At 41.7% G+C, this 16,401-nt stretch overlaps 1 protein-coding gene across 2 annotated transcripts in view; it reads right to left on the bottom strand.

Annotated features, from left to right (window-relative positions):
- Positions 1 to 16,401, bottom strand: part of LOC121540245 (FAS-associated factor 1-like) — a 94,564-nt gene that overhangs the window by 70,185 nt on the left and 7,978 nt on the right. The window contains exons 3-7 of one of the 2 annotated variants that reach the window (XM_041848964.2): positions 15,351 to 15,397; positions 11,561 to 11,790; positions 10,994 to 11,085; positions 10,644 to 10,735; positions 5,768 to 5,873 (exon numbers count right to left, since the gene is read on the bottom strand). In XM_041848964.2, coding sequence (XP_041704898.1) covers positions 5,768 to 5,873; positions 10,644 to 10,735; positions 10,994 to 11,085; positions 11,561 to 11,790; positions 15,351 to 15,397 — 567 coding nt within the window. Of the gene's footprint in view, positions 1 to 5,767; positions 5,874 to 10,643; positions 10,736 to 10,993; positions 11,086 to 11,560; positions 11,803 to 15,350; positions 15,398 to 16,401 lie in introns of both variants that reach the window. The other variant, XM_041848963.2, reaches the window with a different exon arrangement.

Below are 16,401 nucleotides of genomic sequence, written 5' to 3' on the forward strand. Positions count from 1 at the left end.
TTGCAGATTGCATGTTTCAGAAAATAACATAATAGGCCCATTTTATTTTTGTATCAAGGATGAGTCAATGTTTACATTGGCGCCAGTCCAGTGGTTGCACATAAGTAGCACAGATTGATTGCTTGCTAGCGAGACTAACTACTTTGCTGGCTAGAAAGAGCCTAACTACAATACATTTCCAGCTAGCTAGCCAGCTAACGTTAACCAAGTGAGCATGTGATGAGGACAGGGCTGCTTACTTGATGAAGTGTACTTTTGATTATTTACTTATTCAAATACACTGTTGCTGGCTGCGGCAAGCTACTCACTATCAAACCACCATGCCCACTAATTCTCACATCGTGACTTAAAAATGACTGCAAATGAGCAGGCTTATTTGTTCATTCTATGTATAGAACATCTGAGCTTTATCTGAGGAATAAAGACTGATACAAATATTTCTGATAAAGGCTAATATCGGCCGATAACATCGGTCAACCGATTTATCGGTCCGGCTCTAGTATTGATATCTGGCTAAATAGAACCAAAATTTAAAAAGGCCCAATTCAGCCTTTTTATATCAATATCAAATCATTTCTGGGTAACAATTAAGTACCTTAATGTAATAGTTTTCCATTTAAAACTGACAGAAATGGCCTTTTAGCAAAAAACTTTCTCAAGCTACAATTTTGCTAGGACTGTCTGGGAGTGGTCTGAGTGGGGAGGGGAAACCGGAAAACTAGCTGTTTTTGGCAGAGAGGTTTGGAACTCTATGTTATTGGTCTATTAACCAATTTACTGCCTGGTGATGTCACCAGGCAAGCCGAAACTCCAGGCCATGCAAATCTGCTGATTAGAAGGTCCTGTGTAGATTGTAATTTCAACCAGCAACTAATCAGGAAATAACACTGATTAAAAATCTAATAAAACACTGTGTTGGTTTCATCAGCTGTTAAACAAATTTGACTACACTGGGCCTTTAACTATTCACCATGCCACCTCTATGTACTACAGCCTTTTGCTGGGCATTCCAATTAGAGATCTCATTAAAATCCCCAATCACCCAACTCAGTAGAAAAGTTGTGCTTTCACCAAAGCAATCTACTATTACTACTGCTGACCAACGCTATAATACAATCAAGTTTTCAAAAAAGCCCATCCCATTACTAGTAAGGCCAGTGATATTGACACACTCCGATAACCGTGCTGTCTAATGCTGCCCCCTGTCTTTCAGAGAACTGTATTCAATTTCGAGAGCAGCTCGAGTCGGGTCTGACTTTACCATATTATTAGCACAGGAGGTTGGGGGCACCTTAATTGGGGAGGAAGGGCTCGTGGGAATGGCTGGAGTGGAATGAGTCGGAATGGTATCAAAAACAGCAAACACATGGGGGTGGCAATGTAGCCTGTTTTTTGTCCCCCCCACTTTGGTTCTGAAATCACCCACTAATCAAGTGTTTGAGCTAGTAATATATCAATATTTATACTTCACAAATTAGCTAGGACATAGCCAATGAATATCACAATTTAGGATTTCACCCCCATCTAGAATCATTTAATGAGCTTTTTTTCTCCTCCCGCTTTGGCCATGCAGTGCGCTTCGCAAAAGTGATTCTTCATTATTAAATTATTAACTTTACCCTGTGTATCTAAAAATGACCACATACACTGATTGTTTAAAGCAGAACTACCTAAACTATTGCTGATGGTGAACCTGAACAATGGAAATAAGGTATATAAGGTTCAGCAGGTATAGCCAGATGAGAGTTGCGTCTCCGGTAGCTTACTTTTATTCTGGTAAAAGACAATTTGCAACAGCGCATAGATAACAATAACCTAGCAAATTACATAGGTTGTCACTCAACTAGTAAAGCCTAATAACGCGCAAGCTATTTTACCATTTGAATGCTGAATGTGCAAGATCAGTCACAGGCCGCCTACCTCACGTTGGTCAGCTCGCGAAGCTGGGCACAGTGTACAGTTTGACTAGGCTACATATTCCCTAGGGTTGTTCAGCATGCAAAATGACTTGTAGATCAATGACTGTCAACACAGTTACATGATTAGTTTGACACAAGTAACCCCTTTACGCATCAGTTGTCACAAAATGTTAGGTATTTACGGAAGGTAGAAAGAAAGTAATGTGAGCAAAACATTTTAGTGAATCGGCGATTCGTAACATTTTAATTGATTTTCTGACTGATGCATGCTACATTTGGAACGGTTTAACGTCTGCGGACCGATGCGGTCGTATCTTAAACATTTGAATCGGGGACCGATGCATATCGGTGAATCGTTACAGATTATACTACATAATATAAAAATTAGACACATTGTACTATTTCTTAAAGCTGCAATATGTAACTTTTTGGTTGACCCGACCAAATTCACATAGAAATGTTGTTATAGATCTGTCATTCTCATTGAAAGCAAGTCTAAGATGCGGTAGATCAGTTCTGTGCACTATTTCTTTGTTTCCCATTCTTAAGTTTCGTATTTGCGTCTTTTACTTTACGTTTTGTACACTAGCTTCAAACAGCTGAAAACACAGTATTTTTGGTTATTGACAAGATATTTCACAGCAGTTTACACGGTACAATGATTCTCTACATTTGACATTTCTTGTTTTGTCACAAACAGAAATTAGGCAAACTATTAGAATTTTAGCAACCAGGGAATGGCGGAGCGACTTCTGCATATTGCACCTTTAACATGTAGCCTAATAGCCTAAACCCCTTTGTGTATGAGCAATTTCCAGAGGGCTGTGCCTAAAAAGGTAATAGCAGTAAAAAGAGATGCAGACAATGCAAAAAATTGTTTAATGTCACAAATACCTTTGAGGCTGTGTCATTTTACGTAGCCTATAGCCTACTTTGTCAGGACATAGATTGAAAATGAATTATCCACTGCAATTACACATATTTACATTTTAGTCATTTAGCAGACACTCTTACCCAGAGCGACTTACAGTTAATGAGTGCATACATTTTCATACTGGCCCCCCGTGGGAAACGAACCCACAACCCTGGTGTTGCAAGCGCCATGCTCTACCAACTGAGCTACAGGGGAATAAAGTGTTAATAACATAAAGAAAGCCCCTTCCCTGCTGTTAAGGCTGAGACCAGCATGTACTCGATATCACAGTGCTTGGGCGATATACACAGAAACATTAATGATCTAATCATTCTTAATGCCAAGTACTAGTAATCCTTGGCTGGAGCGCAATCAAAGAGAAGAAAAGGTTGCCGTTAAACAGTCACAAGCTCTCCAGCACCAGATGCCTTTCTTTCAATCTCTCCCTCTCCATCTCTCCCTCTTTCTTTTTTGTCCTCCGTTCATCTCTCCAGCTGCAGAGTAGAAACGACAGGGGCTGGAGAAATCCCCCGGACAACTCGTCTGGTCACGGACACTCCAGACCCATCGGCCACCCCTATTCTACCCGCCACTTTCCTGGCAAACATTTGCTCTCCAGCTTAGCGTACCCCCACATTTTGGCTGGGAATGCCAATCAGAGCCCAAGCCCCGAGGCCGAACTGTGGCGAGCGAGGGGAGCTGTTCCCTGGGAGCCACAAGGCAAAGCCAGAGCTTTTGGCAAAGACAAACAAGAGGACAGGACTCTCCCCATTAATATGCACAAGCAGAGACCATTGGCTAGTCTTCAACGAAGACAAAAGTGGATGAGGGGGAGAAAGATGGTTTGCAGTGGGCTCCATATGTGGCCGGGTTGGGGACAGAATGGGCAAAAGGGAGCGGCCGGCATCTTTGAATATAGTGTTGCTTCTTTGTTGCTTTCTTATTTGGTCTTTCAGATCTCCATCATGACTGCAATACAATCCCTTACGTTAGAACTTTTACTTGGCAAGTAAATTAATAGACAACCAAAACTACATAATTCCCTGCACTACTTTTAAGAATGTAATTTTATGTAAAGTATTCCAAAACCCTTTGATGTTCTTTAGGCTTGGCACTTGACGATAGAAATTGCAGTTTTCTACCTGTAGCGATCACACTAGTTTTTTAACCATCACCTGCATTCTGCCTTATGTTCTACACGTTTTGGTGCAATAAACGTTGACCAAACAGTAAATAAGTGCCCAACAAGCACTGAACCACAGATCGATGTACAGGGGGATAAAGGTGCTTGGCCTCATTTTCTCTGAGGCAACAGAATGCCTAAAGACAAGCTTGCGTGAGGACATGGAGGCCTGTTTGAATTCGCTTTGTCCCCTTTCCAGCTCCCCCACCAAGCTACCAGCCTCTTCCTCCTTTCTTTCCCCCCCCTCACAACAGGGACCCCTCCTCAGTGTTTGTAATCCCAGCAGAAACACTTAAGGTTCACAGTGGGCGCTCATCAAAACCATCTGCCTGAGGAAGGGGAGAGGCCGCCCCCACTCCACCGCTGCCGTATTAATCTCTTCAATTAGCACCATTACAAACCCTTCAAGTAGGCTGATTACAGTAATGGTCACCAGCGCCATACAGGCGGAAGCACTGAGAGCAGGGGATGCTGGGACCCATGAAACCAATCTAACTGATGCACCAACGCCACACAACAATACTGTCTGTCTGCAGTTTGGCTAATTATGAGAGACCGAAACAATAACCACTCACTGGCATTTTGGCATCGCTAGAGTCACCAGTAGCGGAAATGCTGCCATTGACATGTGCAGAATAACATGAAAATAACTTCACCACAATGGTGATACATTGGTATTTGAGTATCATCTTCCTTTTTCTTAATCAGATTGTTCTCTGCCTTGGGACTGTCAGAGACGTCATTGCAGTCTCAACATTCCTAACGAACTTTTGATTCAAACTTCAAAAGGAGGCTACTCCTTGAGTACGCCATGTACCCCGGCATGGATCTCATTAGAAAGAGGGATTTCAGTGACACTGTCAGTCCATGGGGAGCCTGTTACACTTAACGTGGAACTGACTTCCTGCTAATAATTAATGGAGACATTTCAGATTTGCATATGCTATTAAAAACAGGAGGAAGAGGTGCATCCTTATAATAGAACACTGTTTTGGTTCTCTGAGCTAACTTGAAGTGGAAACACTCGAGGCTAAAGCTGCAATGGATGAAAAGAGAGCAACTGAGATGCACTGATGACTCCAAGGCAGTCCACCCACCCAACTCCCTTCAACCCTCAAATCAAACTGTAGCTGAGACTGTCATAAGTGAAAGGGGCAAATAGGCAGTTGGTGGTCCCAGTATGAATATTTAATCTGCTACCAAATCCAGTGTTTGGTTTCAGATCGAGAAAATTAGCAGGCCCGTTCCCTGCCCCCACTGTCACCCCCACTACACAAACACATTTCCCACAATGTTGCCTACAAATGCCAATTTGTCCTCAGATCAAACAGCGTCCAGCCATTTAGACAGTCTCTGGCAATGTGGACCTGATGGATAGATAATCTTGGAGAATAAAAATAAGATCTACCCTCTTGAGGTGCCGCAGCAAGCAAACAATGCACCACAGCTGTATGAGCAATTGTGTGTAAACTTCAGCATTCGTGATGAATATTGATATTCATTCCTATTGTAGCAACATGGCTGAGCAAAACTTTGCGATTGCAGTTATAGTTTATTAGAATTGTATAGTAAATTCTAATATTTAAAATGTTCCTACTCAGTGATGGCAGTTATGTTTTAGTGATGGCAGTTATGTTTTCTAAGAACTGTAATATTATCAAACCATACAACTATCTTACTGGTAGAATGCCATATCTTGAGGCCCTTCTAGTACTGACAGGACATTATGTGTAGAGACAGAGGGAGACCCACCTCCTGTATGGTTCTACTGCCGGGGAAGTTGAGGTTGTAGTCTCTCTGGGCTTCACGGTGGCTGATGATGAGCAGGAAGTTCTGATTTAACGACTCCTGGAGAACGCTGGAGAGGGAGGAATAAAAAATGAAAACATCAGAGTCAAGCGGAGAACAAGCAGAGACTTGTCAGACACTTATCCCTGCAGTGCTGTGGCTCCCTGCGTTTCCCCTGGGGCTCGTGCCCACTCCTCGGTCTCTGTCCAGACAGGCCTCGCCTGGTGCTGGGAACCCTGTGCTGCTCAACAGCCCCCAGCAGCCTTCTAGCCTGCTCCCTGACCCAGCATGGGGTGGCCAGGACACAGGGACACAGCAGGGACATCCCACACACAACCTGTTCCCCACAACACATGGCTGGTCTGGAAGTCAAGGGCATGTATTGATTTCTCAGAGGGTCTTTTCTCTGAACCTATACATTGGGCCAGTGTGGTTTTTAAGGGCAAACAGGTGGAGAGTTCTGGGTCCTAGCTTGCAGCTTTGGGCAATGACTGAGGATATGTGCAGCAGAACAGGGAGATACTTTGTGTGCTTCACAGAGAGATTCAAGTTTTGGAAGCTTCACTTATAATAAAATGTTGAGGTTAAGTAGCGGTTTGAGCAAACGCTCAGTCTGTGTTCGTGAATATGAATCGGGAGCTTAGTTCAAGCCAGGCAGTTAATCAGAGCTCAAATCCAAGCGAGGAGGAAGAGGAGAGTCAGAATTAATATGTAGCACACACATTAATTATGCAAGCACTGCCTTAATCTGTGCAGATCTGGACGAGCTTATGTTAACAGAAGCTCAAATGTACTGTAATGACGGCATATTTACATTGACTAAAACTACGAAATCAATATGTAAATGTTATGTTTGTTGTAGCTAACCGGGAAGATTGAAAATGTGTGGTGTGGAAGGACTGCATATATAATGAGTTTAGCAGGGACAGGCAGGCAGGAGAGAGAGAGGAATGGGGACTCACACACAGGGGATCAAGCTAATATCGCCATGATTTGTTTGGACACAGTCCTGATTGTTGCTGGCAGACTAAACCGCGAAAGGGAAAAGTGGGTAGCTGTGTTGTAGCGTTACCATAAGCCGTTGTGAAGACCGCAATAATAATAATAAATGGGTACTTATGGCTTTACACAGTAAACACTTTGAACATGAGCGGACTATGAGGTCCATACTGTGAGGTATTTGTCTCCTCTGTAACTTAGCTATTTGGCTTCCTGCAAGTTGGTCGTATTGAGATAAAAGATCTATGCAAACCTATGGCGGATAATTAATATCTTTGCTTCTGGGGTCATACTACCAACTCAACAAAAGTGCTTTCAGCTCCTCTCATGTTCTCTACACTTGACTCCCATCAGGCCATCCTGCTGTGAGGGCTTAAGGGTTACGTCAGTGTTTGCTTCAGCCGTCAGTGCACTCTATACATAGAGACACCGGGCCGGGCTCCGTCCTCTCAGGAGTACTTGACACGGCATGAGGTGCTCCAAGTAAAATGTCACTTAGATTTATAGACAGAAAATAAACAGTTTTGCAGGAGAGGAGGAGTCTCAACAGATTGGTTTCATTTTGAGATAAGCCTCCCTGCCTCATTGAGGGTCCCCAGGCACAGAGCAGACACACAGACATTATTAAACTAGCCATGCCAGACACACGCGCACACAAACTTTTTCCTTCACTTTAGAACATCACAATACACACACTGACCATCTCATCTGTGACATATGATCTAAAGAGGTCAAAACTACAGGCAGACAGACATGCAGAACCTTCTTTCCTCCACATTTTACATCCACTACAAAGGCAAATTAAGGCAAATACACAATCTCCCATTATGTGGTATGTCTTGGTCTGCCATTTTGTCTCAAGACTAAATCAGCATACTAATTGTTAATAGTTCCCTGTGCTTTTGGCCAGCCAGCATCTGAGGCATCAGTATCTCTGAGGGGTTAACAGACTGGGGAGAGAGGGAGGGACGCGGCAAATAAATACCAAATGTCTAATGATGCATTTGTATTTCACATGCAGAGTTCAAATTAAAATAACCTTCAATAAACACACTTCCTGGAAGCAACAGAAATAGATGAGTCACATTAAAATATTCATCTCCCTACATTATTTATGCAAGAGATTAGCTCCATCTAGAAAGCCTCCTATATTCACCATCAGTCAACATAGACACCGGGAAATGTTTGTTTGGCTCAGGAGTAGATCGTTGTAACTACCTTTGAGGGAGAGCTTGTCTGAAATCTCAAATGTATTTATTATCAAACAGAGGATTCAAATGAGTGGGCCTGGTGATAACTATTTGATTAGTCTGTTTGGTTAATGTGTGCAGAGATGTGCTTTGAAGTAATTGCCTACTGTGTCTTTTATTTGTTAAGTTATGTCCCATTTTCAGAAACTGCTCCCAATTATTACAAAGGAATAGGAACTAAATCAGAGGAACAATGTTCTCTTTTAGACTCAAGCAATGAGTAAATTAAATATGGACATAAGTTCTCCAGGCATAGTAATATACACAAATATTAGTGAAGTACTAAATACTGATGTCTATTCCAGCATGTAGTAAATATGATTATTTCTGAATAAATAAATTACCACCAAATATAACTGCCTTCCATAACTTAAAACAGTTAAGCAGTAATATAAAAGTGTTAATGCCATATAATAAGCACAATTTATTTAGGCCTACATATTATTTCCAACTTATACTTTATTTCATTGGCTTTTCAGCTTGCTACCAACCACAAAGTCTAATTTCAGTTAGAATTACGCAGGCTTGAATGTACCCTCCTCAGTACAATTAAAAAGGGGCTACTGTACGTCTCAGTTGTTCCCTGTGTGATATAAAAGGTAGTACCCAAGGTAGCCCTGCTAGTAGTGCCTTGTCAGCCCAGTCAGTCTCCCGTTTCAGCAGGTATTAGGCCTAATACAGGGTTTGGCAGAGCGGTGGGGATGTCAGCTCTCTGACAGCAGCAGACTAGCAGCTCGGTGACTGCGCTGCTAAGGTTATTTTTAATGCTGCTGTGCTAACGGCTTGCCTGCCCTCCCTGCAGGAGGCCTGCTCCTCTGAGCGGTGTGATCGACATCCTCTTTCAGCAGCAAAGATGACTACAGGGTCGCCACACACCCCCGCTAACTCCACCAAAATAGTTTATGGAAGATAATGAGCTCCTAACACTGAACATTATAGCGATAACACTTCGAAAATAGGAAATTGTGCCACTAAGAGACCGCAGTTTGCACAGTTAGCCAGAAAATGGCCATTAGCTGCCTGCTACACCGTCAAACCTCTACTTACTGGTTGTCAAAGCAGCACAGCCAACGGCAGCAGCAGCAGCATTCTTTCTTTCTGGATATCAACCCCCTACATATCTGTGAGATATTACAAAACTCTATCCATACAAGGCATTGCAATACTTGACCCATGCCGGTATCTGCCAGTCTCTCTGTGTCTGATTCAACGTGTTCTGAGAGGAACACAGGGGGAAGAAACATGAGACCAATTGTATTTCGACCGGTCCTCCAGTCTGACACACGTCGGTGCACAGTGACTGGTGTAGAGCCGGACTGGCTTTTCATAATGCATGGCAGTGCCACGTCTCTATCTCCTCAGTAACCCCACTGGGCCCGACTGCCTCCCTAATCAACACATAATTACACAGACCCATGCCCTCCTGTTACAACCGACCACGGACACACTCCAACAGCACTACAGCTCATCAACAATTAGTGCCTTGCCTTTAACACGGTTCTCTCTCTACATTTGGTTAAATCTGATGTTGCTAAAGTATGTTCAGATAAAGATTGTATAAGTGTTCAACCAAATCCTAACAAGCCTTATTGGTTTGGTGCCATGCTGGCAAGCAGGTGCACCAGAGAGCATTATTACCAGGGGTGGGATTTCCTTATTAGTATGAACTTTACCTGGCTGATACAGATGAGAAATCAGATCAGACACAAAACCAGCCTTTGTGATGGGATTATAGCTCAATGATGAGTAGTTTGACATTTTAGATGGAAAGGTTGCTAAACCCTCCTTGGATTCATAAAGCTTGGTAGAATGACCTTCTAGAGTGGCTTAATGGATCCCCCTCAATGAATCTCAAATGTCTCTTGATATTACATAAGTGAAAGTGCTTTACTATTGGTATAGGAAAATAACATTTCCAGCAACAATGTGAAAGCTATGAAATTGATACAAATACACCTCTGAAAACCATTATTTACACTACATTTACATTTTAGTCATTTAGCAGACGCTCTTATCCAGAGCGACTTACAGTTAGTGAGTGCATACATCTTTCATACTGGCCCCCGTGGGAATCGAACCCACAACCCTGGCGTTGCAAGCGCCATGCTCTACCAACTGAGCTGCAGCTACTCTGCACAAAGAGAGTATTGCAGTAGCCTTTCATTTTAAATGTCAAAATACATGACAGAAACCTTCTGTGCACAAAAGGTCAAATATCTTTGTAAATATTCCAATCACATTGAAATCTATGGTATAATACTCATGGTGTGGTATGTAGTCCAGAAACAATTGTACCATTATTAGGTGTATAGTGCCACCTAGTGTTCAACATGTATGAAAACGTGGGCAACACTAACAGTCAATGCTAATGCATATTTCCATATCAGAAAAAGTGGCAGTGTCTATTTTACCAAGATACAGAGGCAATAATGCTTTTGCTGGGAGGGTAAACTACAACTGTGAGGGTAGGCCTATTCTACAATAATTGTGCTGCAGATAACACGACTGAAAACAAAAAAAATGAGCAACTAAGTGAAAATGACTGAAAACAAAAAATGTGTGAGTAAGTGAAAGTGAGTGAAGTTAGTTACCTGTTTTGGCTGGTGCTGGCAGTGGGGGAGATATCTGGGGTCAGCACATACAGGCTGTTGTTCTTGGGCAAGTGTAAACTTTGCAGAACCATCTGAGGACACAGGGACTGACGAATTAATAATGCACAGTGGTACTGTATCCATCCCCACTAGATGGGTGTGGGTGACATTTGTGAAACCTCTTGAAACCATTTGTGAAACCTCTTGTTGACATTTGTGAAACCTCTTGTTTCACCATTGTGAAAAATAAATTAAGATAAAGCAAAACATTTTGCAGAGAGATGGTTTAAACATGCTTATTTGAAGAGGCATTCCATTATCAAAACAATTATTTTGAGGGCAATACTCACACTGTCAGATACGTCTCCACTTTTCCAACCTTTCAACTGCATTTTTGATACGGGGACCTGAAGCTCCGTCTCCAGAATCTGTTTGATTTCCCCTACAAAGAATAAAGGAAAAAATACAAAATGTAATTGCAATGGCAGTTCAACATTAGATGGCAGTAAAAGACAAGTTACACAAAATCTTCAAATATGTCGTTTTCAATACAAAGTCAAATTACTGAATTGGGGGCGCAAACATATGCTTAATTAATCGTTTAACACTACATTATTTTCACAACAAAATTGTTTCAAAACTGGTTACAAAAGTGTTTAGATTCTGAGAAAGGGATTAAAGTCTAAAGACTAAAGCACTATACCTTAGTGTTGTATTTTTATTGTGAGGTTCATTTGACCAACATCGCTTCTTTTACCAGGAACTGACAATATTTTGGGTTGTCTAACACCACATCTGTAACACCCACATTGTCTCAGAGTAAGCAAGCAGTAAGGGTATGTGATGTGTAGGCCCATAGTGGAATGTTCGTGTAGGAACCATAGTATGAGTAGTGTATGGTGAGAGCATCTCCTCACCGACTGCGCTGCCCTCCTCTACAACCACTTCCACAGTGCGCTGGCGGTACTCCACCCGGAAGTTGAGCATGCGCGGCTGCCGCTCCACAATGTGTCGGGAGGGGAGGGCGGGGCAGAAGGCTGAGGAGGAGGATGGGGGAGAGGAGGGGGAAGACGAGGAGGACGCTGGTGGAGCCGCTGCTGCCTCTGCGTGGCTGTGAGGTCCATAGATGTTGGCCTGGGAAGCCACGCTGGAGAAGTTACTGTGACAGTTAGCAAAGGGTCAGACGAAGAGGAAGCATCATGTAGAGCAGTGTTATTAAAAAACTTTTCCAGCAGGGAACCCATATTTTTCCCCCACCAGAATTTCTGGCAACCTACCACAAATCTAATGACAACCTTAAAATTATTTTTCAATTACATTTGTATCCCATTTCACATAAAATAATCTGGAGTCCAAAGAAAAATTGGGGAACAAAAAAATCATACAAAAATATATGTTGGTTAATTCTTATTATTTGAATGGCAACCCCACTGCCATTCCCTAGTGAGGTCGCAACCACAACTTTGAATCCCACTGATGTAGAGCAACACAGAGAGCATAATTGAATTGTTTACAGTCTTTCTTTCCTTTTGTTTCAACCACCAAAATACAATGTTATTCTTAGAAAATACCACGGATAAGACCACGAAATCAGAGCACGCCCCCTCCAAAAAAAAAAAGAATTCTGAGGCAACGACGGACGGCCACTCAGCAGCAATACAAACAGTTTCTGAGTCAGTGTAAACAGCCTTCACACCATGGATAATATGGGCTGGGCCCAACAGACATTGAATTGTCTGCCACAGTGCAAAAAAATCTTTTTTTTCAGCCTCTCTCCCTAGGGCCTCTATGTCTAGGGCCTGAATTCTCCTGAGCCCCAGTCCCACATGGCAGTAAATAATGTATTTTCTCTCTCCCAACCCAGACAAAGACGCTTCTCTCTTCCTCTGGGGTCAGCACATATCGCGCTTGGAGGGGGAGCAGGGTGCCAAGGCCTTGCACAAAGGCTGTATTTATCCCACCTGATTACAATACCAAAAGGTTAAAGACGTTGGGATTCTGAGGCCACATAGAAAATTGTCACAGAAAGAACTCCAATGTTCCATCATAACATCATAAGGCATAAAAACAACAGTCATCATACCATAAAACAGAAGACATAGGTCAGGCTTTGAGTTACCCACAGCCAGAAATTAGGCATACCATCATAGGTGGAAGAGCAGAGAGATAGAGGCATGGATCAGAAAACAAGTCAGTATCTGGTGTGACCACAATTCGCCTCATGCAGTGTGACACATCATGCATCATTCATAATGCATTTCTATGGGCTTATTTCCCGACTAGCATGGTTAGGGCGGAGACGTGCATCTTGTCATTATATACAGATCTCTGGTGTAAATCGGAAGGTGCCCTAACCAAAGAAGACGAGACCAAGCTCACAACATGAGAACAAGCTGACATAAACGATCATAAAAAGAAAAATAACAAAACCTAGATTTTTGCGATACAGGCATTTGGAATATCGCGCAAAAACATACATTCGAATTAATCGAATTCGATATATTGCCAGTCCTACATCAGCAAACCGTTCACATTGACAGTTTGAGGTAATCCACCATTACCTAGTAAATGTTTAAAACTGAAACTGGAAATAGCGCGAATGAACACTTCCTGTAGCTACACAAATGAGAAAACCAGTGCACAGATACTTCAGTTTCAACCTTGGTGCAGAACTAACTTATTATTATCATACATATCCATCATAGAAGATGTTGGTGTTTTTGAGACCGGCCCATCTATCACATTATAGGCCTAATTCATTGTGAAGCTTCTAACTTCATCACACACGTAGACACAACCAATGACTAAATATATATATGGCGTGACAAAAATGAGGTCAAAATTCACCATGGACAGTATGCTACACATTTCACTTGGAATGTGATGGAAGGTTCAGATTACAACAAGTATCGTAATTTCACGTCACTACAAATTTGGCACATTGATACTAAGGATCGTTTACAGTCAGGAGTGTTTAAAATAAAACGGCTGTTCCATGTCATACATCTAGATGGCACTCTCCACCTATTCAATGTGGAGCAGGATATGGCTTTGTGGCTGAGAGCAAGCCTCCAGCTGGCTCTGGTCACCTCAATGGAGCCGTTTACTGTGGAGGAGTGCCATCCTACGAGAGCAGCCTGGTGCCAGCTACTTAGTATACGGGCTGGCTGCAAGTCACGCTGCCAGGCTCCATTCATAATTGTGTGCCCTTAAGAAAACCATGTTCTCATGCCCAAAGTCTTAAGAAACTTGCAAAATAAACCGTTTAACAGAATGTGCCCAGCCTGAATGTATTTGTTCTTCAGCTCAGTGTATTCATGAGTGCTGACTGACCGTTGAGCAAAAACTTCGTGCACAATGCCTCTTAGAGGCTTTTCTCAGTTAGTAACACTCTTAATTCCAGCTTTTGGCAAGATCTCTTTTTTTCTGGATTTATCCTCTTTCCCAAAACACTATTTTGATTCTGTTGATACCTACAACTGTATACTAAAATAACATATCAAATACTATCACAGCTTACAGTCTGTTCCATTTTTCTCCCTACCATTGAAATTCAGTAATTCAAAGCAATAACACGCCTACAATCTCTCTACCTTGAATATCATCTCAAACTATAACCACCACCAGAAATACTAGTCTTTCACCTGATATTGCCCAGCTTTGGGCTAGAAATCTGGTTGCTTGATTTCCGGCTACTTTGGTGTTGAAATCTTGACTGAGTTAACATGAAACTGAGCTTCCTGGGGAAATGAGATCCAAAGCCTCAATTTCCTGCACTGATGATCACAATTGTTTCCTTGTTGTTCCTCCATTTGTCACAGTTTGTGCCTACTCAACAGGCTTTGTACAAGAAACAGAGCTACATCTTCAAGAGGTCAAGTGCGCTTGTGAAAGCAATCATTAAACTGATGTTGCGGTTTACTACGTGTCCTGAATCTACATCACGCAGCAATCCTCATCAGGCCACACTAAGGTTAGGCCTATTGCAGCTTTACAACAAAAAAACAAACAAAAAAAAGCTATTTATTACTTTTTTTTAAACATCTAGGCCTACACATAGACGATGGACCAAAGCTGCACATTATAAAATGATGAAAATATGCTTTTTTGAGAAGAGAACAATTTTATTTTACAGGAGCATGAAAAAGTAACCACCACTTCTCTAAAATGTGCTTTCACTGTGAGTGATACCAGATACTATGACATTTCTATAATCTCTAGCAGAAGTTCATACAAATGATGTACTGTTCTATATTCAGTTCAGCAAAACAAGGTTTTCAAGGCATTGCCGTACCTGTGCTTACAGAAAGTACATGAAGAGCGTGTTCAATGGTAGTTTGAAGCTGCTGGCCATGATTTCCATTTATGCAGATATTTCAAGTGAGTAAGAACAGGACACAGTTAGGTTAATATTGAAACGTTGAGGCATGAGCAATAGCTGACATACTGTTCCGTTTTTGCGTATGGATTTAACTGTGGCACTATACTTGCCTCCAGTAAAAGTTGTTTCTCCTATTTTGGCGTAAGTCATCATTGACTTCATGCAATATGGTCTCAACATTAGTGCAGTGGGGTGGATGTTTAGGAAACCGGCTACATTTTATTATCCATTCCTCACAAATCTGACCAAAGCCAACTGACAAAATTTGCACAGTGAACACTTAATTGACTCTTCTGAAGAGGCAACAGTCATTTCTGGCATATTACCTTTGCAAGATCCCATTCTCTTGTGGTATCACACCATTGATGGCCGCCTGTAAAGAGAGAAAAGACCATGGAATAAAATGTGTTGCAACTTATTACATTCCTGGAAGCATGCGTGTTCCAACTTCAAATCCTGATAACCTACAGTAAAATGTTCCCTTAACAGTCTACTGCCAGTTCCTGCCAATAGAATGACGGATTTGAATTTCAAATGCAACCTTTTGCAGCCATGCGTGTGGCTGTGAGTCACTTGACGCAAATATAATTCAAAACGGAAAAAAACCATTTAAATGTTACGGTACTTGCAGTGCATACACCGAATTCAAAATGGATCAAATATATTTTTACCCATCCATTTCACAGACAATACCCAATAATTAAAGTGAAAACATGTTTTTAGACATTTTACCAAAATTATTGAAAATGACATACAGAAATATCTCATTTACATAAGTATTCACACCCCTTTGGCAGCCATTACAGGTGGGAGTCTTTCTGGGTAAAATCAGAGCCTTACGCACCAGATTGTACAATATTTCCCCATTATAATTTTCAAAATTCTTCAACTGCTGTCAAGTTAGTTGCCACAGATTTTCAAGCAAATTTAAATCAAAACTATAACTCGGCCACTCAGGAACATTCACTGTCTTCTTGGTAAGCAACTTCAGTGTAGATTTGGTCTTGTGTTTTAGGTTATTGTCCTGCTGAAAGGTGAATTTATCTCCCAGTGTCTGGTGGAACGCAGACTGAACCAGGTTTTACTCTAGGATTTTGCCTGTGCTTAGCTCCATTACATTTATTTTTTATCCTGAAAAACTACGCAGTACTTAACGATTACAAGCATACCCATAACATGATGCAGCCACCACTATGCTTGAAAATATGGAGAGTGGTACTCAGTAATGCGTTGTATTGGATTTGGCCAAAATCATAAGGCTTTGTCAAAGTTACTTGCTTTGACAATTTTTTTGCAGTATTATTTTAGTGCCTTGTTGCAAACAGGATGCATGTTTTAATAACTTCACCATGCGCAAAGGGATATTCAATGTCTGCT

Source organism: Coregonus clupeaformis, chromosome 26, assembly GCF_020615455.1.
Source record: "Coregonus clupeaformis isolate EN_2021a chromosome 26, ASM2061545v1, whole genome shotgun sequence".
NCBI classification, from domain to species: Eukaryota; Metazoa; Chordata; class Actinopteri; order Salmoniformes; family Salmonidae; genus Coregonus; species Coregonus clupeaformis.